Here is a 27,744-nt window from a genome sequence, read left to right as displayed (position 1 = left end):
CTCTTATGCAAGCTTCAGGTAGGCCTTGCTACTTATCATAACCTGCCAACCCCCGATCAGGACCATTCCAGCCAATCCTAAAGAACACATAGGGCAATATGTAAGATTCCACAAGGGTTTCATGCACTAGAGCAACTTTTCAGAAACCTACAAGTTCCAGATGGGTCCCTGGACCAGGTAAGTCCTGAAACCTAGCTCAGCTTCTCCAGTACATCAGATAGTTCCATCTTCCTAGTCCATATTAGCAACAGACTCTTCCAGTATGAAAAAATTTAGAATGGCCATAGCCCAAACACCCCTAAACAGAAGGATGGGGTGGGTCATGGTGGCTCAGTAGGCAGAGTTCTCTTCTCGCCTGCCATGCCGGAGACCCGGGTTCAATTACCCGTGCCTGCCCATGCAAAAAAAAAAAAGAGAGGGATGGAAAGATCAAAGGTGATGGTGGAGTTATACAGAGAAGATAGGATTTAACAAATGAATATGAATGCTGAAGCATTAAATTGATATTTCTTTTAGTCTCCAGTATTTTAGAGCAGCTAGAAGTTAAAACAAAATTGTGGAATTGTGATCATGGTATCTCCCCTGCCAGGTAAGTATAACCCATGTCAAACTCTGAAATATGTTCTACAATTAATTGTGGTGCTGTGCTTTGAAATTTATAGCTTTTTTGTATATATGTTATTTTTCACAAAAAAAGAAAGAAAAAAGTCGATTGTGATGATAAAAAAATATTTAAGCCTTCTAGTCTCCTATATTCTAGAGCAGCTAGAAGGAAAAAATCTGCGAGGATCATATGGTAGCCCATGACAAACTCTGGAATGTGTCTTGTAACTACTTGTTGAACAGTGCTTTGAAAACTATTTTTTTATTTCTTTGCTTTGTATATATGTTATATTACACAACAAAAAAATGAGATAAAAAATAAAAATTTCAAAAAAAATAAAAATTCAACAAATGGTACTGCAATAACGCGATACTCACATGGGAAAAGAATTAAATGTGACCCCCACCACACAGCATACAAAAAAAGAAAGCAACTCTAAATTTAACAACAAACCATTTCTCCAAATTTTCTTCTAGTTTCTGGAATCAATTTACATAACTGTAAAATATAACTTAAATCCTGCATATATTTATTCATGTCAGTAAAAATTCTGAAATTTAATAAAAGTTTCAATCTCAACATAAATTCTACTACTTATCTAGGTATGTCACAAGTTTTTCTTTTCCTTGGAGCTTCAAATTTAGTTCATTCATATGCCATGTGCTACTGGCAGGTGGGACATAAACTGCCATTTCCTGTCTTTGATTTTTGAGTATCTGGCCACTACTCTCATTGTTTTGAAACTGTTACTAACACTACAGGAGGTTTTTGTAGAACTCTTCCACTATTCAACCAATTAGCAGAATACAAAATCACTGTTTCAGTTTGCTAAAGCTGCTGGAATGCAATATACAAGAAAGAGATTGGCTTTTATAAAGGAAATTTATTGGGTCACAAATGTACAGTTCTAAGGCCATAAAAGTGTCCAAACTAAGGCATTACAAGAGGATACCTTCATTGAAGAAAGGCCGATGACGGTGTCTACAACACCTCTGTCAGCTGGGAAGGAACATGGCAACATCTGCTGACCTTCTCTTCCCGCTTCAGGTTTCAAACGACTTCCCCTGGGGCATTTCCTTTCTGCATCTCCAAATGTCTGGGTCTGCTCTGTATTGGCTCATTTAAGGACTCCAGTAGACTAATTAACACTTTGCATGGGCGGAGTCACAATTCCATGAAAACCACCTAATAAAAAAGTCTCACCCACAACTGGGTGGGTCACATCTCCATGGAAACAACTTAATCAAAAAGATCCCACCCAAACAATAGGTCTACTCCCACAACATTGGATTAGGACTAAAAGAACATGGCTTTTCTGGAGTACATAACAGTTTCAAGCCAGCACAATCACTAAATTCAATGTCTCCTAATTCTTTCAAAAATCCTATAAACTAAGGTTGATTCATAGCACTTGCACTCATACACTGAATACTTAAACTTAACTATATATTCAAGACATTTTAGAGATCATCTCAGAAAACTATGCACAAATACCGTATTTTACAATGGAACAAAGAAATAAGAGAAATATCAAATGCTTATTTTAAAATTTTGATGATTTATGAACTAATCTAGCTGGCACACTACTCACTGTGATAGAAATTTGTTCTCATCTAGCTGAATCTCTTCCAACATATGTAAAAGACTTTAAAATGGAAATACAAGCTTGATTTTTTTTACGCCATAAATTTTAATTAGTTTGTCATACATTTTTAAGTCCTATGAGAAAAATATACTCAAATAATTCATTGGGCTGTGTCTCTTAGATCCCATGACTCATCTAAAGCTAGAGTACTTGCAATTTTTTCGCATTCTGAATCAATCTTTGACATTTTTAGAAAGATCCTGTATTTTACAAGCAACTCTTTGGTGGCTTGACTAAAGACCTTGTACTTTTTTTGTAAAACATCTTTCTAAAACTTTCACTCATGATTTTCCAATTAATTTCTATAACTTTAAAATAATTTATTTTATCCATCTAAAAGTACTTCTTTCATACAGGAATTCAAGTCATTTTACATCTGGCCAAATTTTCTGGATATTCTAATTACAGGCAAATAATTTTGTGAATTCTTTTCTGATCTCTAAAAGGTAATTTACCTTAATTCGTTATGCATTTCCTGACACTGTCTTGATATTGTCCAGTTACCTTTATATCGTTACATAATTTTGTTTTGCTTTGCTACTGCAGTTGTCTTTCATCACATTATCTGTAACATACCTTCTTTCACTCTTTTTATTGTTCTGTTTGTACTAGCTGCTGCATCTCCATTTGATTGTTTTTCAGTACACTTTCACTTCAAATTTAAAAATTTGTTCAAATTCATGTCTAAACTAGAAAAATAATTTAATTATTAATAAGTATTTCAATTTAATTACTAATTACATTTTACATAGGTTGCACTGTATTTTTGTTGTCTGCATATTCACTACCATACTATAACTTTACATTTATTTGTAGAAAAAAATAATTTGCATTGTATCAATCTGTTGACACCAATTCAATCAGTGATGTATTTAAGTGTAATAATACAAACAAGAGTTTGACAGGCACATTGTAACAAAACAGTTTTATCTTAAACAATGCAACAGAGTAAAATATTTACTACAACAATAAAATTAGCTGAAAATTATTTTACACTTCTTCAGTTTTTATATTTAATTAAAATTAAATTACAAATTTCCTTCCTTAGTCCTATTGTTCTCATCTCTAGTGCTCACAGTCACACATGGCTAGTGGCTATTGTATTAGATAGTGTAGATATGGGAATGAGTCAGACAAGAATTTTTATTACATTTCTCTTTCATTTCACCTCCAGGACTGAAAATCTGAGTCATTATCCTTTTGCACTCTTTCTGAAAGTACAACAGTGCAAAAGTAGAAATGGTTAGATGTTCTGTGAAAGACTTCAAGAAATATCTATTAGGCCCACTGTAGCATACATGGGCTAACATCTAAAACACTACAGCTCCTAAATACAGTCATCACCAACTTTTATCTCTTTAGAGAACACTTTTAAAACAGCAGCATGCTGATAAAAGTTTAACTGGCTTCCAAAAAAAGCATCTATGTGTATATAAAAGATGTATAGCACAGAATTTACAAATGATAAAAAATATAGACTTAATTCTTTACTTTAAGTTCCATATAGCCAACTGATTGTCACAGAAGGCTTTTGTTGATTTTTGCCGAACTCTTGTGTCGGTAGCCAACCTATGGTTGCAATTTGACCAAGACTTTACAAATGGAGTTGCATCCCAATCTGCTAACTCTTTCCCCAATAAATTTATTGTCATCAAATCTGATATGTGATCTATTGTTAAACTATTTCTCACTCTTGAACAAATTATGTTCATTAAATTGAAACCTCTTTCAGTTTCAGCACTATTAATTGCAATAGTGCTAACTATCTTTTTAGCTTTTTGTATAGTTGCAGGAATTGAAATATTGTTTGATTTTACATTATTATTTACAAATTCCCGAAAATCATTCAAATCAATTTTGTATTTTAAAATTTCACATAAATGAAGCAACCTTTTTTCACCAGTTACCCATGGTGAAGTTATTTCTTCATAAGGCCAAGTAGTTGGTTCTAATAAATCAAAGTAATTAAAAATGCTTTCATCGTGGTTCCTATCAGATAAAAGACGTAAGTTCATGTGTTGAATTATATTTTCCAGTAACATATTCCTAGGAAGAGAATTAAACTTATTATTTTTACTAAATGGAATGTCTTTAAACCTATCTGACTTAATCAAATCCTCAATTTGAGATTCATGCCTTCCAGTACCAATCTTCAAATTTTCCAAAGCTTTTATGGTGCGCTTGATCAATTTTTGTGCTTTCTGAATGTTAGTTGATTTTGACTGTAACGCAGTTGATAGTAGTGAAAATTCTTCAAGAATGTCTATCATTAAAGCAAGGTCTTGTAAGAAATTAATGTTAGCTAATCTCTTTGCCAAACCAGAAAAAGAATGAGAAAAATGCATATATAATACAGGATATGCATGCCATACAGCGGTAGCAGCTTGTAAACTACATGCCGCCCATCTTGGTCCCATTACCCGACCAATTTTAATAATTTCCATTTCAAGTTCTTTAGCTACAGTTTCTAAAAGCTTGGTTTGATTTTTATTAGATTGGTGATAAATAGAATAAATTTTATCCAGAAATATTTTAAAATGATTAACTTGTTTTATTTCAGATATTGAATCATCAAGTGACAATTGCAATCGATGATTTAAACAGTTCCAAATGATGATTTCAGGAAAATTTTCTAACAACTTTGTAGCTACCCCAGACTTGCTTCCCAGCACTGAATTAGCACCATCCAAACAAAATGCAATTAAATTCGCTTTCAAGTATTCATTACTAAACCCACAATCATTTAAAGTAGCCAATAAAGTATTGAAAATATACTCTGCTGTGGTTGACACTAATTCTTTTAGAGCAACAAATAACATAAGTGGTGCAGGATCTGACTGAACTGCACACTGGAGATAAATCACTAGGGTGCTTTTCTTAGAAACTGTAGATGCCTCGTCAATTATCACACATATTTTGGCATTCTCTTCTATAATATTTTTAAATATCTTTATCTTCATTTCTTTTGCTATATGTTCTGCTATTCTTGTTGCACTGTATCGTGTATTTAAACAATTGACCTCTCCATTTTTCTCTTGTAATTCTATTGCTCCCTCAATATCAGATAAAGGTCTATTATGTTTTACTAAACTGTAAACAGTATTAAAGACTTTTATGGTAGCATCAATATTTATATTATTTTGTTTATGTACTATATTAGAAACCGAGTCACTAACTGATTCCTTTAACAAATCCTGAATTTTTCCATGGGCTTTAGAAACGTCATGTTCCCTAATTTTTTTTCGCAGAGATGCTTGCCGAGTAATTTTCTTACTGCCATTGGGGGTTACTAAATATGCAATCCATTCCTTGGAAACATGGACATGCTTTTCTGCTTTGGATCCCAGATGCCGAACTGTTGAACAATCCTTACATCCTAATTTACCTTCTTTTATTTCAAGCCATTTGTACTGTTCTGTAAACATAAATGCTTGTTTTTCATTCCAGCAATCTGGAAGCACAGGATTATCAATATCTTCCTTTGATGAACATGATGGATTTTTTTCAATGACTGGTTGTTCAACATATTCAAAATTTAGTTCCTTTGACTTAGATGATCCACAATGATTTTTGTTCCTATCATTATTTCCTGCGTCTGTTTTCACTTTCTTCATATTTAAAAAACTTAATAAATCACCCTGTCGTTTTGGCATTTTAGGGAACAGAATCTGAAAAACAATTTTACATTATATAAGTAAAATTCACAACAATATTTAAGGGCTAATGTAAAAAGCTCTGTTAGTGATTTCTTCATGTAGCATTAAAATAAATTTTAAATTAAAACAGTTGTTTTTCAATTTATACCAAAAGCTTCCAGGTGACTTGCCATTTCTTGAAAAATCAACTATCAGTTTTTAAAATTCTACAGCCAACAACAGCATCACAAAATCTGATACAAAAAATTATTTGATTATTATCCAACTCAGGAAAGAAGTTGCTCACATCATTTGCAAACAATTAGTTCCAACATGAATATTTGTTGATATTCTCATTTACATTAATGAATAATAAAAAGGGAAACAATAAATATATATATATTAGAACTTCAATCATTCATCAAAGATGACAGTAACTTCCTTCCTGAATTGATTAATAGTTTTCAAGTACTAAAACAGTTTAATTTTTTATTGTCTCTAAGAGACACATCACACTTATAAATTTAATTTACATTAACATTTTATCCGTCAATTTCTCAAATCTAAACAATCAACAAATTATTATTGATTTGTAGTTTGCTGATTACCATGGTGTAATTTCACCATGTTACAGTAGCACTCTATTATATTTTTTTACGAGATACAATATACGAACAACCTCAAGTGCATAGGTATTATAAAGTAATGAATTTCAGAATTTATCACCTTAAATCTTGTAATTTATCTACTTGTAAGTTTGTATACTTTAATGACTATGTTTAACCACCAGCTCACAAAACTCATGAAAATTTAACAAGTTGTTCTTGTGAGCTAGTTCAAGCTACCTTTACACACTACTGCACTTAAATGCAACACTGTAAAAATACAAATATAATGTACTTACATCACTATGATAGGTGCTAGGCTCTTCCTCATCTCCACAGACCAGATCAGTGTATTTAAGAACAGGTCTTGACGGTCCTTCCTAAAAAGGAATTGAGCAAATCTTTGTGTCAAGAACAGTTATTCAAATCAAACTTGTAGTTACAGAGTTTTCTGGATGGGAAAGGCAAGGATTCCTCTCGACAAGAAAGCCTTGCAGATGGCACAGAATAATCAGAAACAAAAGAAATACAAGGAGAGATTCACAGGACATGAATACGTAATGATGACAACCAAAAGAGAAGAGCCAAAATCTACATAGAATAGGGCTATATGGATTACTTTAAGAACAGTAAAACAGTACATGAGAGTGTTAAAAAGAAGATATCATGGTATTTTTTTTTTTTTAACCCAGGATGGTTATCAACAACCTTTAGATATACAAGCTCAAAATCATGGAGTTCTTAGATAGTTATTTCATCCCCCACATCCTTATAAAGTTAAACATCAAACCCCAAATCTTCACTATCTCTACAATCCATCCATACTACCTTCATCGTAGACCAGGCCTTGAATGCCAAGCTGAAAAGCCTAGATTTTATTCTATAAGCAACAGAATCAATAATGCTGAGATGGGGACAGCATTATCAAAACCGTTTTAAGATTAATCAGGTAGGGGAGTCTGATGCGTGTGAAAACTAGAAATAAGGTAATTCAGGCAAATGGTAATGTAGTACTAAAATAGGGTAAAGACAAGGAGAACAGTGAGAGGTATACTTCTCTGTATGTATACCCTATCATATTAAACCTAAATTAATATAATAGAGTATATTTTCTTACCCCCAAATCTCTATCACTCCCTTCTTTCAGTAGAGTGTGTTTAGTTTGGGGCTATGTATAAAAGAGAATACAAGATAGGATGCTAAGCCATATGAAGACTAAAGACTGGAAAATAAATTTTTAATGAAAAGACTATGGAAACCAAACCAGAACCAATGAAGAAGTGACATATTAATAAGTTCCTTTTGAATCTGGAGAAACTTCAAAAAGTGAACTGTACCCACAGCATTTCAGTACTGGTGGTACTATTAAAAGCATAGAGAAATAGACACTTCCTGGTGAAGCCCAGCATAGGATGCAGTTACAGAGGAAAGTATTAAATTCTGTCTCTAAATATATTTAATGTAGAATTAAACTATCATTCTCTTTTACATGGTATCATTTAAAGACAAAGGAATGTTTTTTCACTAGATTCCCTTCATTATTCTAACTTCACTTAGAGCAAATATGACTCACTTCTCCATTTGAAGTTGTCAAACCTTTGATCCCCTACTTGGAAAAAAGGGCTAAAATTTAAGAAGCTGTATCAAGTCAGAGGTACAAAACTCTGGAAGCCACAATGCAAGAGATTTGCTATATTTAAAATGAAATGTAAATTCATGTTTTTAAACATCATCTGAACGTAAGCATATATAACTCAGTCAGAACTTAAAATTTCTATACAAACTTAGACATTTACTTCCCAATTTTAATTTTTTAGATTCCTTCATTGTCAAAGTAATGCCTATAGATCAAAGACAATATGCGTCACTCCAAGATGTAGTTGCACAAAACACCATTAAGATCATACTGTCCTATTCATTCATGTCTTTATAATACAGTTCAGGAAAACCAAAATTACTTTTCCTAGAAACACAGAAGCCTTTTCTAAATATTTTTCAGGACAAAAACGGTGTGAAGCAATGATTTTCAATTTCCAAAGATACAGCACTTACTTAGCGCATACATTCCCTCTAAGTACGCCTAAATTTAAAAAGTTTCAAGTGTGAAGAATAAAGTCCTATATGCACTACTGATAGGAAACGATGGCACGAAAATAATCCTGTAAATAAATTATATACACATTTACTAGAATAATAAACAAAAATGTGAATACCACAATGGTCATAATGTTTGAGGAGGGGTATTTTAAAAAGCAAGTGATTTACAAAGTGGTCCTGTATCTACAGCAACTAAAAAACACACAAACATTATAAAGGCATCCTATTAAATAAATATTTGCAGCTTTTATCCCAAATATGAACTAACTACAGAAATCAGAAGACAAGCGTTTGGGGGTAGAAGGGTTCTCTAGTTGAGATAAACCATTTTAATCAGAGCCATTCTAAAACTTAACTGTTTCAAATGAAAATCATCCCAAAATAAATCATAATCTGCTTTTGGTTTTCCAAACAAACAGTTCAAAGTGACGTTCAGAGAACCATATATACTCTTGCATACGTTCCAAAAATCAAGATTCCTAGGTCCAATCTTGAAATAAGAATATGCACATTTAAAAATATCAATGCCTGAGAACTGCTGTCCCAAAGGGAATGAATTCAGAAAAATAAAGCATGTTCCTGGTGATACAGGAATCTTTATTATGAACATCAATGGTACTATGCTGTAAAAGGATGATCTCAGAAGTTAGTGAAGTCTTTCAGCTATATGCCTTCTTGTTACAAACTACACAATGCTAAGCTTTTGAGTTATTCTTCTTTTTTCTACCTCCTTTTTGATCTTTAGCTGCCCTTTCTCCCCAACTTTCGTGCGTTACTTTTAGAAGATACACTTGCCCCATTCTAAAACACGTCTTCTTAAAGACCACAATTTTGTCTAGATTAAATGTAATGGCTCTAAATGAAGGCACGAGAGGCGTGATAAAAGTATACAACCGCAGTTTAGGCCACAGTCTTTGTGGCAAATTTCCTAACCTTTTGCCATGCTTCCTGGTATCTAGTACATTTAGACATTCAGTAAATATTTGTTGAATGGTGAATGAACAGGTAAAGTATAACGACGTAACGGCTTACCAAAGTCTTTTACTCTGGGAATAGCCCAATATCGTTGTTACTTACACTAACAAACTGAATGTCATCTTCGTTTTCATCCTTTGTTGACTCAGACGGTTCAGGTCCAGCTGGAGGGTCAATTTCTATTATCTATAAAGATAAGCCAAAATCACGCTTATCTATAAAGCCAAATGTAGGATAAGCTTTTTCCAAAAAGAACGATTAAAACAAACAGCTCCTGAAGAAGCCTTACTGAGCCCAACTCATGCTATAACCCGACTAAGAAAAAGAACTCGATGGAGTCCCGTTATGGCAGGGAGTACGAGGAACTGTAGGGGCCCAACGCCGAAAACGAGTTAGCATCCTTTCAGAATTCCTCTATCTACCTTGGAATGCTCCTTGCTGAAGAGCGATTCTGTCTCAAAATGTCGCTCTCACCAGCAGAACGGCGGCAACAAGGAACCCCGGAGGCCGTGCAGGGGGCCGGGGGCGGCCGGGAGGCCATTGTTGCTGCTGGTTCCGCGCTCAGATATTCACCAGGCCCGAAGGCTGGGCTCGGCCCACGACGCCGGGGCAGCAGCGTTCGCGGCTGCGGCCGAGCACCAGGCCTCACTCCGGGGAAAACACAAACCCCTTCGTGGTTCGGCTTTGGGAACTCCAAGGCCCAACGCTGAATGCTCACCTCCAACCCTGGGTCTCCCATTTCTCCGACGGCCTAACTGACAGCACCGCTGCTCCTGCTGCCCCTGCCACTGACGCCTCAGACAGAGACGCGAAAAACCTCTTCAGAAGGAGCAGCCGGCCCGCACCGGCCCGCTCCCCTCAGAGCCTCTTTCGCGCACCCTTGTCTCCCCTCCCCGCGCCGCGCCGCCCACGCGGGATGCTGGGAATTGTAGTTCCGTTCGCTCCGCACCGGTATTTTCTTGCCAAAATTATGCCCCACGTTTTTCTTTTCAGCATTTACACAAAACGATTGTAACCAGATAAAAGTTATGAAAGCAAATTTTAACTGGTAAGATTCTTTTAAAGCTTTCTCTCCCCAAGCTTTATCAGTCTAAGACGGCCCTGTAGTTCGAAAAACCTGTAGTTTCGCAAGCTTTATGAATAAGCTATTAAACAGAAGAATCTTGAGGCAGGCACCTCATCAAACAAAAGAAAAAAATAGTTATAACAATTTAAAGAAGGGTAGAGTTAAGTGAAATTTAAGTGAAGCAATGCTTTGATAGGTTCAAAGCAAAGCAGGGTTTTTGAAAAAGGGTCAACATCTGGTCTAAATTGCAACGTGGACCCGGAGACCCGTTAACTTGAAAACCTAAGATGGATATAGAGTGCTGTGCCCAGAAACCGGTTATTTGTAGTCTGCCCCAGGTTTGTAATTTGAGACTGGTTCTTTATGTCCAATCAAGCGCACAATACTTCATTCTTACTGATACATTTTCAAACAACAGGGTTTCTGACAGTCTTTGATTTTAGAGAACAAAATTTCTCAGTAAGAAAGCAGTAGTCACCTTAAACCACTTTGACTCTTTAGAAATGTATGTCTTTGGGAGAAATAGTCTTTCCTGTTAATTTTGCAGTTGGCTTCATCTGTTTTTTTCTTCTAAATTTTGCATAGACTTTAAGATTTAGTTTACAGAAAAATACAGAGAATTCCCACATATAGCTCCGTGCTCTTCCTGCACTCAGTTACCCCTATTAACATCTTGCATTAATGTGGTACAAATTGCTAAACCAACATTGATACATTTTTATCAACTAAAGTCCATTCTTTACATTAGGGTTTACACTTTATGTCGTACATAAGTGTTTTGACAAATGCATGATGTCACGTATCTATCAATACACTACCCTAAAAATCCCGTGCTTCACAGATGAATTCCTTCCCCTCTGACCCCAAACCCCTGATAACCAGTGATCTTTTTACTGTCTCTATAGTTTTACCTTTCCCAGAATGTCATATAGTTGGATTCATTTGGTTTGCATTCTTTTCAGACCGGTTCCTTTCATTTAGGAATATGCATTTAAGGTTCCTCCACGTCTTTTCCTACCTTGATATCTCATTTCTTTTTCCCTCTGAATAATATCCCTTTGTATGAATGTACTATAGTTTGTTTATCCATTCCCTTTTTGATCTGGTAGTCAGGTAGATAAGATTCTGCCCCTCTGGTGTGGTTGACAGGGGCTAAGGAAAGTCTCAAGGTAAAACAATCCTAATCTATAAATTATCAGCAAGCAAGAGTAAATAAGTCTGTTAGCTACCACTGGTATAAAACACGAATAGCCGCTGTGCTAGTTTGCTAGCTGGCAGAATGCAACACACCAGAGAAAGGTTGGCTTTTAATAAAAGGGGATTTATTTTGTTAGTTCTTCAGAGGAAAGGCAGCCAAATTTCCACTGAGGTTCTTTCTTATGTGGGAAGGCACAGGATGGTCTCTGCTGGCCTCCTCTCCAGGCCTGTGGGTTCCAACAACTTTCCCTGGGGTAACTTCTTTCTGCATCTCCAAAGGCCTGAGCTGAGCTGTGAGTGCTGAGATGAGGAATGCTGAGCTGCTTGGGCTGTGCTACATTGTACTCTCTCATTTAAGCACCAGCCAATTGAGTCAAACATCACTCATTGCAGCAGGCAAGCCTCCTAGCCCATTGCAGATGTAATCAGCAACAGATGAGGTTCACGTACCATTGGCTCATGTCCACAGCAAAGAACTACGTGCCTTCACCTGGCCAAGTTGACAATTGAATCTAACTACCACAGCCACTAAGAAGTATATCATGCAAAGAATGTAAGAGACATAATTACTTAACTCCTGTTGTTACAATAGGCTCAGGAAAACATATCTAGTTTCCTTCTTAAATCATTTCAAGGAAGGGCAAAAGAGATCCAGCTTCACATCAACCTTTGTGTGCTTCATAAAACTGAATGGTGTGAGAATCCCATAAATCTTGGGCCACAGAGAGCAAATTCCCCTTCTAAGCCAACCCATCTGTTACTTGAGCCTGATGAATTGGTCAGCAGATATTTACTTTTTCAGACCGATGCTTGTTTTTGCTGGTCTAAATCAGAACACACCACATGATTACCTATGTTTATAGCTAATATTAGATTACTCTGTTAATATTTATTATGTTGCCATAAAATGTACTAAAACTAGAGGTGCTTTTCTACCAAGTAACTTTGGAACATGTAGAGGAAACTGTTGTATGTGTAATAACTATACGAAATTCCTTAAATGCCTAAGAGAAACTTGAATTTAAAACATTCTTCTAATATGCTGATGAAAGTTCAGTGGAACATTTGCTTTTGAAGGCTGCCCATGGTGAACTATGCTAGTGAAACTCTTGGAAAAAGGCAGCATGTGGCTCGAGTCCCCAAATACTCACACAATGATTGTCATTGTCCTGACAGTCTTTTTAATTTTCTACATTCTAGTAGTTGTATAATGGTATCTTGTGATTTTAATTTGCTTAACTTAATGACTGATTAGGTTAAGCATTTTTTCATGTACCCATTATCACCTCTATATCTTCATTGGTGAAGTATCTTTGAAGATCCTGTCTGTTATTTAAAGGTTATTTATCTTCACATTAAATTTTGAAACTTCTTTATTTATTCTGTACACAAGTCCTTCAACAATATGTTTTGCAAACATTTAAAATTATTTATTTATTATTGACATATATTCTATGTTCCCATATAATGTAATCATCCAATGTATACATAAATGGTTCACAATATCAGCATATAGCTGTGCATTTATCATCACAATTGACTTTTTTCTTTTTTTTGGGAAAAATAACGTATATACAAAAAAGCAATAAATTTTAAAGCACATCACGTTATTAGCAGAACAGATTTTGGAATTTGGTATGGGTTACAATTCCACAATTTTAGGTTTTTACTTCTAGCTGCTCTGAGATACTGGAGACTAAAAGAAGTATCAATAAAATGATTCAGCAATCATACTCATTTGTTAAACCCTACCTTCTCTGTATAACTCCACCATCGCCTTTGATCTTTCTCCCATTCTTTAGGGGTATTTGGGCTTTGCCCTTTCTAACTTTTTCATGTTGGAAGGGGCTATTAATAATACAGGATAGGGAGGTGAAACTAGCTGATGTTCTGGAAAGGCTGGCCCCTCTGCATTTCAGGTCTTATCTGGTCCAGGGACCCATCTGGAGGTTGTAGGTTTCTGGAAAGTTACCCTATTGCATGGAACCTTTGTAGAATCTTATATAATGCCCTAGTGTTCTTCAGGATGGGGAAGAATGGTTTTGGTTGGGGATTGGTAAGTTATGACAGGTAGCAAGGTCTAACTGAAGCTTGCATAATAAGAGTGGCCTCCAGAAGAGTCAATGCTTGAGGAGAGTGCTAAGTTGGTGGCTTAGCAAGGTGTCGGATTTAGTTCATTCTCCAGAACAGCTACTAAATAGCCACGTACAGTACAGAACAACTACTGGGGCCATGTCAGTGACCAGACATACAGCGTACCACAGTGTGAATCAGCTGGACTGGCTGCCAGCACCCCCAGAACCGTGAGTACCCCAAGCCGCAGCAGCCAGCGCCCCTCCCCCACAAGGTGCTTTGCAGAGGGCAAAGGAGAGGGACTTGACTAGCAGCAGAGGCTGAGCACAACTAAGCTCCGATTGTGGAATTAATGCACAAATTCTGACTACTAAAAATAAGCCCTGAGCTCAGTTGAACCTCGTCAAACTGGCGCCGAGGGGGCATGGCTGATGGGGAAAAAAAAGGCAAAAACAGAGGGGTTTTTTTTTTAATCACATAGTACATAATACTTGAAAGGGTCTGGGCCCTGAAGGAAAGGAGGGGGTACATAGAATCTGAAGGTACACAAAGCAACATACCAACTTATGCTCTTGATTGGCAAACCCAAGGAGCAGGGGTCCTGCTCTGAGAAGGATTTTTCTCTTTCTTTTTTTGTGGCTGTGTTTCTGCAAAGGCCTAACTGCCTTTGGATACAGCTGAAGGACTTCTCAGGCTGCAACTGCCCCAGGCGTAGACAGAAACAAGCTTGTTTGAGAGCTGGTCTGGAACCTCTGTCTTCCCGAGGAGAGGGGAGTGGCCCAGCTCAGGTGGATTCCCTCCCTCAAGGAATTCAGACCCCAGGGTTTGGAAAACTGAAGCAATTAAAGCCAACCTACAACCTCTCCTCTGTCTCCATCACACCCCCAGCAGGGAGAGTCTGCTGAAGATAAAGGTACTGCATTGCCTTATTCTGGTGGGACCCACAGGCAGAAGAGTGCCACATACTGGCCAGGATAGGAAAAACACTGAGTCCAGAGACTTCACAGGAAGGTCTTTCAACCTGCTAGGTCTCACCCTCAGGTGAGAAAACTGACGCAAGTGACTCTTTCCTCCTGACAGGAGGCCGGTTTGGTCTGGGTAAATCTGACTGGGGTCTATAATACCTAAGTAGACCCTCCTAAGGGTGTGTGCGGGGGAGGGGAAGGCAAGAAACAAGAAAACAAAAACTGAAAAATTCTATTCTGTTAAACAAAACCTAAGCTAGAGGTCCAGAATAAGCTGAACTGAATGTCAAAGAACAGATAGACAACAAAGTCATCCAGCAAGAAAATCCTAGGTAAAAGAAGGGAAAACAGTCTCCAGAATAAACTAATTAAGGTAATTAAATGCCTAGATTCCAGCAAAATATAACAAATCACACTAGGAAAATTGAAGATATGGTTCAGTGAAAGGAACAAACCGACAATTCAAATGAGATACAAGAGTTGAAACAATTAATTGAGGATGTTCAAACAGACACAGAAAAACTCATCAAAAATCAAATCAATGAATTGAGGGAGGATATAAAGAAGGCAAGCAATGAACAAAAAGAAGAAATCAAAAGTCTGAAAAAACAAATCACAGAACTTATGGGAATGAAAGGCACAGTAGAAGAGATGAAAAAAACAATGGAGACCTACAATGTTAGATTTCAAGAGGCAGAAGATAGTGAACTGGAGGATGGAACATCTGAAATCCAACAAGCAAATGAAAACATAAGCAAAAGAATGAAAAAATATGAGCAGGGACTCAGGGAATAGAATGATAACATGAAGCACACAAATATATGTATTGTTGGTGTCCCAGAAGAAGAAAAGGGAAAAGGAGGAGAAAAGGAAATTATCACTGAATATTTCCCAACTCTTATGAAAGACTTAAAGTTACAGATCCAAGAAGTGCAGTGTACCCCAAACAGAATAGATGCAAATAGATGTATTCCAAGACACTTATTAATCAGAATGTCAGATGTCAAAGAAAAAGAGAGAATCTTGAAAGCAACAAGAGAAAAGCAATTGATCACATACTAGGGAAGCCAAATAAGACTATGCGTAGACTTCTCATCAGAAACCATGGAGGCAAGAAGAAGGTGGGATAATATATTTAAATTACTAAAAGAGAAAAACTGCCAACCAAGAATTCTATATTGAGCAAAACTGTCCTTCAAAAATGAGGGAAAAATTAAAACATTTTCAGACAAAAAAGTCATTGAGTGAATTTGTGACCAAGAGAACAGCTCTGCACTACAGACAGATACAAAAAGACGGGAGAGAGAGGTGTGGAGAAGAGTGTAGATTTGAAGACTATCAGTAAAGATAAAAAGAAGAAAAATTGGATATGACATATAAAATCCAAAAGGCAAAATGGTAGAAGAAAGTACTACCTGTACAGTAATAACACTAAATGTTAATGAATTAAACTCCCCAATCAAAAGACATAGACTGGCAGAATGATTAAAAAACAAGACTCATCTATATGCTATCTACAGGAAACTCATCTTAGACCAAGGATGACCATAAGTTGAAAGTGAAAGGTGGGGAAAAGATATTTCATGCAAATAACAATCAGAAAGAGCAGGAGTACCTATAATAATATCCAACAAATTAGACTTCAAATGTAAAACAACTAAAAGAGACAAAGAAGGACACTATGTATTAATAAAAGGAACAATTCAACAAGAAGACATAACAATCATAAATATTTATGCACTGAGCCAGAGTACTCCAAAATACATGAGGCAGACACTGAAAAGAGAAATAGATGCATCTACCATAATGGTTGGAGACTTCAATTCCCCATTCTCATTAATGGACAGAACATCTAGAAGAGGATTAATATAGAATCAGAGAATTTGAATAATACAATAAATGAGCTAGACTTAACAGACATTTATAGAGCATTAAACCCCACAACAGCAGGTTACACCTTTTTCTCAAGTGCCCATGGATCATTCTCAAGGGTAGACAATATGCTGGGTCACAAAGCAAGTCTCAATAAATTTAAAAAGATTGAAATCATACAAAACACTTTCTCAGATCACAAAGGAATGAAGTTTAAAATCAATAATAGGCAGAGTGCCAGAAAATTCACAAATGTATGGCGGCTCAACAACACACTCTTAAACAACCAGTGGGTCAAGGAAGAAATTACAAGAAAAATCAGTAAAGATCTCGGGGCAAATGAAAATGAAAACACAACAAATCAAGATTTATGGGATGCAGCAAATGGAATACTAAGAGGTAAATTTATTGCCCTAAATGCCTATATCAAAACAGAAGAAAGGGCAAAAATTGAGGAATTAACTGTCCACTTGGAAGAACTAGAGAAAGAACAGCAAACTAACCCCAAAGCAAGCAAAAGGAAAAAAATAATGAAGATTAGAGCAGAGATAAATGAAATTGAGAACATGAAAACAATCGAAAAATCAACAAAACCAGAAGTTGGTCCTATGAGAAAATCAATAAGATTGATGGACCCTTAGCAAGGTTGACAAAAAGAAGAAGAGAGGATGCAAATAAATAAAATCAGAAATGGAAGTGGAGACTTAACCACTGACTCCACAGAAATAAAGGAAGAAAGGAGAGGGTACTCTGGACAACTTTATGCTAATAAACTCGACAATGTAGATGAAATGAACAACTTTCTAGAAAGGCAGGAACAACCAACATGGACTTGGGAAGAAATAGATGACCTCAACAAATCAATCACAAGTAAAGAAATTGAGTCAGTCATTAAGAAGCTCCCCCAAAAGAAAAATCCAGGACCAGATAGCTTCACATGTGAATTCTACCAGACATTCCAGAAATAATTAGTATCAATCCTGCTCAAACTCTTCAAAAATGTTGAAGAGGAGGGAAAGCTACCTAACTCATTCTATGAAGCCAACGTCACCCTCATACCAAAGCCAGACAAAGACAATACAAAAAAAAAAAGAAAACTACAGACCAATCTCTCTAATAAGTATAGATGCAAAAATCCTAAACAAAATTCAACAAATCAAATCCAGCAACACATTAAAAGAAGTATACACCATGACCAAGTAGGATTCATCCCAGGTATGCAAGGGTGGTTCAACATAAGAAAATCATTTAATGTTAATGCACCATATCAACAAATCAAAGCAGAAAACCACATGATCATCTCAATTGAGGCAGAAAGGGCATTTGACAAAATTCAACATCCTTTCCTGTTGAAAACACTTCAAAGTATAGTAGTAGAAGGGAACTTCCTCAATAGGGAAAAGCTGAAAACTTTCCCCCTAATTACAAGAACAAGACAAGGATGTCCACTATCACTACTGTAATTCAACATTGTGTTGGAAGTTTTAGCCAGAGCAATTAGACAAGAAAAAGAAATATAAGGTATCAAAATTGGAAAGGAAGAAGTAAAACTCTTACTCTTTGCAGATGATATGATACTACATGTTGAAACCCTGAAAAGCCCACAGCAAAACTACTAGAACTAATATATGAGCATAGCTAAGTGGAAGTTTACAAGATCAACACCCAAAACTTTGTAGTATTTCTGTACACTAGTAATGAACAATCTGATGGGGAAATTCATGGAAAAAAGTCCATTTACAATTGCAACCAAAAGAATAAAATATTTAGGTATAAATTTAACTAAACAGAAAAAAGGCCTATACAGAGAAAACTATAAAATTGTTAAAAGAAATCACAGAAGGCCTAAATAAATGGAAGGGCATTCTGTGTTCATGGATTGGAAGACTAAATATAGTTAAGATGTTAATTGTAACTAAATTGATTTATAGATTCAATGCAATACCAACCAAAATCCCAACAACTTACTTTTCAGAAATAGAAAAACCAATAACTAACTTTATCTGGAAGGGCAGGGTGCCCTGAATAGCTAAAAGTATCCTGAGAGAAAAAAATGAAGCCGGAGGTCTCACACTACCTGACTTTAAGGCATATTATGAAGCTACAGTGGTCAAAACAGCATGGTACTGGCATAAAGATAGATATACTGACCAATGGAATCAAATAGAGAGTTCAGATATAGACCATCTCATCTCTGGACAATTGATCTTTGATAAGGCAATCAAACCCACTCATCTGGGACAGAAGAGTCTCTTCAATAAATGGTGCCTAGAGAACTGGATATCCATATGCAAAAGAATGAAACAGGATCCATATCTCACACCCTATACAAAAATTAACTCAAAATGGATCAAAGACCTAAACATTATATCTAAGACCATAAAACTGTTAGAAGAAAATGTAGGGAAATATCTTATCAATCTTATAACAGGAGGCAGTTTCCTAGATCTTACACCCAAAGCATGAGCATTGAAGAGAGAAATAGACATATGGGATCTCCTGAAAATTAAACACTTTGTGCATCAAAGAACTTTGTCTGGAAAGTAAAAAGACAGCCTACACAATGGGACACAATATTTGGAAATGATATATCAGATAAAGGTCTAGTATGCAGAATATATAAAGAGATTGTTCAACTCAACAACAAAAAGACAGACAACCCAATTACAAAATGGGCAAAAGAATTGAACAGACACTTCTCAGAGAGGAAATACAAATCGCCAAAAGGCACATGAAGGGATGCTCAACTTCCTGGCTATTAGAGAAATGCAAATCAAAACAACAATGAGATATCATCTCACACCCACCAGAATGGCCATTATCAATAAAACAGAAAATGACAAATGTTGAAGAGGATGTGGAGAAAGAGGCACACTTATCCACTGTTGGGGGAATGTCAAATGGTACAGCCACTGTGGAAGGCAGTTTGGCGGTTCCTCAAAAAGCTAAATACAGAACTGCCATATGACCTGACAATACCATTGCTAGGTATCCACTCAGAGGACATGAGGGAAAGGACACAAATGGTCATTTGCACACCAGTGTTTATAGCAGCATTATTTCCAATTGCCAAGAGATGGAAACAGCCCAAATGTCCATCAACAGACAAGTGGCTAAAGAAGCTATGGTATACACATACGATGGACTATTCATGTAGCTGTAAGACAGAATAAAGTTATGAAGTATGTAACATGGATGGACCTTAAGGACATTATGCTGAGTGAGATTAGCCAAAAACAAAAGGACAAATACAGTGAGTATGGTCTCACTGATATGAACTGACATTAGTGAATAAACTTGGAGACTTTCATTAGTAACAGAGACCATCAGGAGATAAAAATGGGGTAAGATATTGGGTAATTGGAGCTGAACAAATACAGATTGTGCAACAGGACTGATTGTAAAAACTCAGAAATGGGTAGCACAATATTACCTAACTGTAATACAATTATTTTAGAATACTGAATAAAGCTGAATGTAAGAATGATAGAGGGAGGAGGGCTGGGGGAACAATTGGAATCAGAAAGAAAGATAGACATAAATACTGAGATGGTATAATCTAAGAATGTCTAGAGAGTATAATCATGTGACTAAATGTACAAATTTAAAAATGTTTTTGCAAGAGTAAGAACAAAGGAATGTCATTACTGCAGGGTGTTGAAAATAGATGCTAATTAATATTTTAAAATTTTAACTTATTTGTGAGACTAAAGCAAAAAATGTTTATTGTTACAAAATTTATATTTTGACTAGTGCATTTCCTGATATAACTTATGTGGACAGTTTAACTGAACATCATAAGTACATGGAACCTTGAGAAGGGCACAGATTTTGTAGATTTGTCCAGAGTGATGCCCCAATAAATCACAGAGTGATTTGAACAGTGAATTAAAAAGTATTTGCAAATTCCCCTTGGGGGAATGGTGAGAAAGGGAGAAAATTCAACTCCCCAAATGGAAAATTCATGATATTCTCACAAGCAGTGGGGATAACCAAAGCAATAGTCTGAGTCCCCAATCTTGGGGTTTTTCATATGAAACTTAACCCAACAAAGTATAGGTCAAGCCTACTTAAAATTATGCCTAAGAGTCACTCCCAAGAGAACCTCTTTTGTTGCCCAGATGTGGCCTCTCTCTCAGGCCAACACAAAAAGCAAACTCACCACTGTCCCCCTGGTTCATGGGACATGACTCCCAGGGGTGAGGATCTCCTGACAACATGGGGCTGAAATCCTAGGATGGGCTGGGACTCAGCATCAAGGGATTGAGAGAACCTTCTCAACTAAAAGGGGGAAGAGTAAAATGAGACAAAATAAAGTGTCAATGGCTAAGAGATCCAAAACAGAATTGAGAAGTTATCCTGTAGGTTATGCTTACACATTAAATAGATATAAACTTGTTAGTTAAGATGTAATGGAGAGGCTAGAGGAAACTGCATGAAAATGTGGAGCTATGTTCCAGTAGTCATGTTTCTTGAAGATGATCATATAATGATATACCTTTCACAATGTGACTGAGTGATTATGAAAACCTTGTGTCTGATGCTCCTTTTATAAACCTTATCAACAGATGAGTAAAAGATACAGAATAAAAATGAATAACAGGGGGAACAAATGTTAAAATGAATTTAGATTGAAATGCAAATGATAAATGAAAGGGAGAGGTAGGGGTATGGTATGTATGAAATTTTTCTGTTTTCTGTTTATTTCTTTACCTGAATTGATGCAAATGTTCTAGGAAATGATCACAATGATGAATACGCAACTATGTGATGATACTGTGAATTACTGGTTATATATGTAGAACAGAATGATCATATGTGTCATGGTTAGGTTCATGTGTCAACTTGATCAAGTGGTGGTACCTGTTTGTCTGGTTGGGCAAATGCTGGCCTGTCTTTTGTTATCAGGACATTTCATAGAATTAGATCATGATCACGTCAGCTGCATCCACAGCTGATTCTATTTGTAATCAGCCAAATGGGAGTGTCTTCTGCAATGAGTGATGCTTAATCTAATTGCTGGAAGACTTTTAAGGAGGATTCAGAAAAGACAGGCCCTTCCTGTTTTGGCTGGTGAGCCTCTCCTGTGGAGTTCGTCCAGACCCTCCATCAGAATCATTGGCTTCACAGCCTGGCCTGCGAATTTTGGACTCTGCGTTCCTGCAGTCAGGTGAGACACTTTTATAAATTTTATATTTGCACGTGTTTCCTGTTGATTCTGTTCTCCAGAGAGCCCTAATAATACATCTTGGCATCAGGAGTGGTTCTTAGGAAACACAACGTTGAAAATAGGTTTTTATGAATGGTTTTCTACTCTGACTGGACTCAAAGACACTAAGGACTCTGATTCCCATAATCAGAATGACACTCCCAATCCATGGAGTGAATTGGCAAAAGAGATAATCAAAATATCACCATTCAATTCTCCTAATGCTTCGCTTGTACAAAGCCAGGCTCTGGGGGATATTTTTGACACCTTTACAGAGTTTTGTAGAAATAAGGTATAGAGATGTTGGTGGTTGTTGTTATATACACTGGCTGCATTAAGGAGTGAAAGGAATGGGCTTAAGGCTTCAAACAAGAAGCTTAAGTGCCGTCTGACAGATGTAGATGTTTCTATGAGTGTCCTGAAGGAAAATCTTATTTCCTGTAGCCATAGACTTGAGATCTCTGAAAATCAGACTCAGAAACTTACTGTTAGAGTAGGAACTTTACAACGTAAACTGAAATCTCAATCTTGCATGGTGTCTGCCATTAAAGTGAAGGCATTGATTGGGAAGGAGTGGGACCCTGAAAAATGGGATGGTGACGTATGGATTGATAATGATGTTGGGGGTGAGGTTGAAATCCTAGATCATGTTGAGTCTTCACTAGATAACCCTATAATAGTTTTCCCTGAGGACATAGCTGCCTCACCTCCAGCCTGCCTTGAGGAGTTGGCCACCCAACCTCCTCCTGAAGGGATTAGCCCCAGAGTGATTAATCCTGTTTCACCAGATGAAACTGCAAATGAAGGCTCTGAAGCATATTGCTTGGAAAATATTTCTAATTCTTTTCGTGACCCACCCCCACCACCCCTCATTTCTTCCAGACCTATAACTAAACTAAAGTCCCAACAGGCCCCTAAAGGTGAGGTACAAAGTATCACACATGAGGAGGTATGTTTTACTCCTAAAGAACTATGTGAGTTTTCCAATTTATATAGACAGAAATCAGGGGAATATGTGTGGCAATGGATTTTAAGGTGTGGGATAATGGTGAGAGGAATATAAGGCTGGATCAGGCTGAATTTATTGATATGGGCCCACTAAGCAGAGATTCTGTATTCAATGTTATTAGCTCAAGGGGTTAGAAAAGGTATTAACAGTTTGTTTGGGTGGTTGGTTGAAACGTGGATCAAAAGGTGGCCAACATTTCCTGAGGTTGAAATGCCAGAACTTCCCTAGTATAATGTAGATGAGGGGATCCAGAGGCATAGAGAGATTGGAATGTTAGAGTGGATTTATCATGCAAAGCCTGCTCTTACACCCCAGGAATGTCCAGAGGATTTACCTTTTACCAGAACAGTGAGAAATAAATTTGTGAGACTAGCGCCATCATCCCTGAAGAGCTCTATAGTTGCACTTCTCTGTACGTCAGATATTACTGCGGAAACTATTGTCACTGAGCTGGAATCCTTAAACACAATGGGGATGACCAGATTCTGAGTTGGCAGAAGCCAGGTGGCAGCACTTAATTGCCAATGACAGGGTGGATGTGGCTATTATAACAGACAGCAAACTCAAAGCAGGCGTCCAAATAATCTGACTCACAGAGATTTGTGGCATTGGCTAGTAAATAATGGGATACCTAGAAATACAATAGAAGGGCAGTCTATGAAATTCTTGTTTGAGCTGTATAAACAAAGGGTTCTAGGTCAAGTGAACAGAAGTCTAACCTGAATTACAAAAACACAGAGTCATGGATGCTTAATGAATTTTCAGACTTGAGACAGTTTACAGACCCAGAGCCCCTTGAACAAAGGGGAGGCCAGGTCTCTTTGGGGAAGAACCCTGTTACACTGCCACAAATTTGTACTGTTAATCTTCCTCCAAACCTTCCCCAAGGAGACTGATGGCCTTTTACCAGGGTAACTGTGCATTGGGGAAAAGGAAATGGCCAGATATTTGGGGGATTATTAGACACTGGTTCAGAAGTGTTAGTTCCAGGGGACCCAAAACATCACTCTGGTCCACGAGTCAGAGTCGGGGTTTATGGAGACCAGGTGATCAATGGAGTTTTAGCTCAGATTCATCTCATTCTGTAGTTATTTTCCCATTTCCAGATTGTATAATTGGTATAGACATACTGAGCAACTGGCAGAATCCCCACAATGACTCTCTAACTCATGCATTGAGGGCTACTATGGTGGGAAAGGCCAAGTGGAAGCCACTGGAACTGCCCCTACCTAGCAAAATAGTAAATCAGAAGCAATCCTGGATTCCTGGAGGGATTGCAGAGATTACTGCCACTCTTAAGGACTTGAAGGATTCAGGGATGGTGATTCCTACCACATCCCCATTCAACTCTCCTATTTGGCCTGTGCAGAAAACAGATGGGTCTTGGAGGATGACAGTGGATTATCATAAGCTCAGCCAGGTGGCAACTCCAATTGCAGCTGCTGTTCCAGATGTGGTATCATCGCTTGAGCCAATCAGTACATCCCCTGGTACCTAGTATGCAGCTATTGATCTGGCAAGTGCTTTTTTCTCAGTAGCTATTTGTAAAGACCACCAGAAACAGTTTGCTTTCAGCTGGCAAGGTCAGCAATATACTTTCACTGTACTACCTCAGGGGTATATCAACTCTCCAGCCCTATCTCATAATCTTGTCCACAGGGACTTGATCGTTTCTCCCTCCCACAAAACATCACACTGGTCCATTATATTGATGGTCTCATGTTGATTGGACCTAGTGAGCAAGAAGTAGCAACTACTCTAGACTCACTGGTAAGGTGTTTGCGTGTCAGAGGATGGGAGATAAATCCAACAAAAATACAGGGGCCTTCTACCTCAGTGAAATTTTTGGTGTCCGGTGGTGTGGGGCATGTCGAGATATCCCTTATAAGGTGAAGGAGAAGTTGCTGCATCTGACCCTCCTATGACCAGAAAGGAGGCACAACACCTAGTTGGTCTTTTGGATTTTGGTGACAACATATTCCTCATTTGGGTGTGCTACTCTGGCCCATTTATCGAGTGACCAGAAAAGCTGCTAATTTTGAGTGGGGAACTGAACAAGAGGAGGCTCTGTGACAGGTCCATGCTGCTGTACAAGCTGCTCTGTCACTTGGGCCACATGATCCTGCAAATCCAATGGTGCTGGAAGTGTCAGTGTTAAATAGAGATGCTGTCTGGAGCCTTTGGCAGGCCCCTGTAGCAGAATCACAATGCAGACCCTTAGGATATTTGAAGCAAAGCCTTACCATATGCTGCAGATAACTACTCTCCTTTTGAGAAACAGCTTTTGGCCTGCTACTGGGCCTTAGTGAAGACTGAACACTTAACCTTGGGCCACCAAGTTACCATGAGACCTGAATTGCCTATCGTGAGCTGGGTGTTGTCTGACCCACCAAGCCATAAAGTTGGGCATTTGTAGCAGCCCTCTATTGTAAAATGGAAATGGTATATATGAGATAGAGCCAGAGCAGGTCCTGAAGGCACAAGCACGTTACATGAGGAAGTGGCCCAAAGGCCCATGGTCTCCAGTCCTGCTACATTACCTTCTCTTTCCCAGACCAGAGGTATGGCATCTTGGGGAGTTCCTTACAGTGAACTGACTGAGGAAGAGAAACCTTGGGCCTGGTTTACAGATGGTTCAGCACAATATGCAGGTACCACCCGAAAATGGGCAATTTCACCATTTCTGGGGTGTCCTTGAAAGACAGTGGTGAGTGGAAATCCTCCTAGTTGGCAGAACTTCAAGCAGTGCACCTGATCGTTCATTTTGCTTGGGAAGAAAACTGGCCAGAGATCCATTTGTATACTGACTCATAGTCTATTGCTAATGGTTAGGCTGGATGGTCAGGGACTTGGAAAGAGCATAATTGGAAAATTGGTGACAAAGAGGTCTGGGGAAGAAGTATGTGGATGGAACTTTTTTGAGTGGGCTGAAAACATGAAGATATTTGTGTCCCATGTGAATGTGCACCAGAGGGTGACTTCAGCAGAGGAAAGTTTTAATAATCAAGTGAATAAGATGACCAGTTCTGTGGATACCAGTCAGCCTCTTTCTCCAGCAACTCTGTCATTGCCCAATGGTCTCGTGAACAAAGTGGTCATGATGATAGGGATGGAGATTATGCATGGGCTCAGCAACATGGACTCCACTCACCAAGGCTGACTTGGCTTCAGCTACTGCTGGGTGCCCAATCTGCCAGCAGCAGAGACCCATACTCAGCCCCCAATATGGCACCATTCCCTGAGGGGACCAGCCAGCTACATGGTGGCAGGTTGATTACATTGAACGAGCCCCTTCATGGAAGGGGCAGCGATTTGTTCTAATTGGAATAGACACATACTCTGGATATGGATTTGCTTTCCCTGCATGCAATGCTACTGCCAAAACTGCCATCTGTGGGCTTACAGAATGCCTTATCCATCATCAAGATATTCCACATAGCATTGTTTCTGATCAAGGAACACACTTCACAGCAAATGAAGTGTGGGAATTGGCACATACTCACGAAATTCTCTGGTCTTACCGTGTTCCTCATCATCCAGAAGCAGCTGGATTGATAGAGCAGTGGAACGGCCTTTTGAAAACTCAATTACAGTGCCATCTAGGTGGCAATACCTTGAAAGGTTGGGGTAATGTTCTCCAGGAAGCCGTATATACTCTTAATCAGTGTCCACTGTATGGTGCCGTTTCTCCCATAGCCAGGATCCATGGGTCCAGGGACCTAGGGGTGAAAATGGGAGAGGTACCACTCACTTTTACCCCTAGTGATCCACTAAGAAAATGTTTGTTTCCTGTCCCTGTGACCCTGAGCTCTGCTGGTCTACAGGTTTTAATTCCAAAATGGGGAGTGCTTCCACCAGGAGAAACAATGATTCCATTGGACTGGAATCTAAGATTGCCATCTGGTCACTTTGGGCTATTCATGGCCCTGGATCAACAGGGCAAGAAGGGGATTGCATTATTGTCTGGGGTGATTGACGCTGACTCTCATGGGACTGCAATGATACAATGGTGGTAAAGAGTTTTCTTGGAATATAGGAGATCCCGTAGGGCGTCTTTTATTACTACCATGCCCTGTGATTAAAATCAATGGAAAACTGCAACATTCCAATCCAGGCAGGACTACCAATGGCTCTGAAACTTCAGAAATGAAGGTTTGGGTCACCCTACCAGGCAAAGAACCACAGCCAGCTGAAGTGTTTGCTAAGGGTAAAGGGAACTTGGAATGGGTAGTGGAAGAAGGTAGTGATAAATATGAACTATGACCACATGATCAGTTACAGAAACGAGGACTGTGATGCTGTTTTGTTCCTGTTATGCCATTTAAGTTTTAAGATATCATGTTTAAGAATGAATATTACCCAAGGACTTGCACTCTATTCTGGAGAGAGTTACTGTGTTTCCAGTTATATGCAGAACAGTTGAGTATTGTTAGGTGAAAGAAAAAATGCATGTTTTAATGTTTTTTATTTAGAAATTGGGTATGGTTTAAGGTGATATATATAGCTGTGAAGTTGACAAGGGGCGGACTGTCATGGTCAGCTTCATGTGTCAATTTGACCAAGTGGTGGTAACTGTTTGGTTGGGCAAGTGCTGGCCTGTCTGTTGCAATGAGAACATTTCATAGAATTAGATCATGATCACGTCAGCTGCATCAACAGCTGATTCCATTGGTAATCAGCCAAGGGGAGTGTCTTCTGCAATGAGTAATGCTTAGTCTGATCATGGGAAGCCTTTTAAGGAGGATTCAGAAGAGACAGGTGGTTCTTCTTGCTTCGGCCGGCAAGCCTCTCC

At 38.0% G+C, this 27,744-nt stretch overlaps 1 protein-coding gene across 2 annotated transcripts; it reads right to left on the bottom strand.

Moving 5' to 3' along the window:
- Nucleotides 1–1,472: 1,472 nt before the first annotated feature.
- KIAA1586 (KIAA1586 ortholog) lies at nucleotides 1,473–10,450 on the bottom strand. 2 transcript variants are annotated; one of them, XM_077162151.1, is made up of 4 exons: nucleotides 10,280–10,450; nucleotides 9,664–9,747; nucleotides 6,789–6,869; nucleotides 1,473–5,917 (listed from the first exon to the last, which is right to left on the bottom strand). In XM_077162151.1, exons 1-4 carry the CDS (start codon nucleotides 10,298–10,300, stop codon nucleotides 3,737–3,739), a joined length of 2,367 nt encoding a protein of 788 aa, XP_077018266.1. In that variant the 5' UTR covers nucleotides 10,301–10,450; the 3' UTR covers nucleotides 1,473–3,736. The 2 variants fall into 2 exon arrangements, with proteins under 2 accessions (XP_077018266.1, XP_077018267.1); XM_077162152.1 differs by lacking the exon at nucleotides 10,280–10,450 and adding an exon at nucleotides 9,984–10,251.
- Between the last annotated feature and the right edge of the window lie 17,294 nt (nucleotides 10,451–27,744).

The sequence above is a fragment of the Tamandua tetradactyla genome, chromosome 5 (assembly GCF_023851605.1).
Source record: "Tamandua tetradactyla isolate mTamTet1 chromosome 5, mTamTet1.pri, whole genome shotgun sequence".
NCBI lineage: Eukaryota > Metazoa > Chordata > Mammalia > Pilosa > Myrmecophagidae > Tamandua > Tamandua tetradactyla.
This window is presented reverse-complemented; position numbering and strand designations above follow the sequence as displayed.

Bases quoted from the DNA above. Each gene is read 5' to 3' on its own strand.
- KIAA1586 (XM_077162151.1), bottom strand. From the start codon at position 10,300: ATGGGAGACCCAGGGTTGGAG. The intron at 9,748-10,279 runs GTGAGCATTCAG...TTATCTTTATAG, and splicing joins TGGGAGACCCAGGGTTGGAG to ATAATAGAAATTGACCCTCC. The intron at 6,870-9,663 runs GTAAGTAACAAC...ATTCCTTTTTAG, and splicing joins ATGACATTCAGTTTGTTAGT to GAAGGACCGTCAAGACCTGT.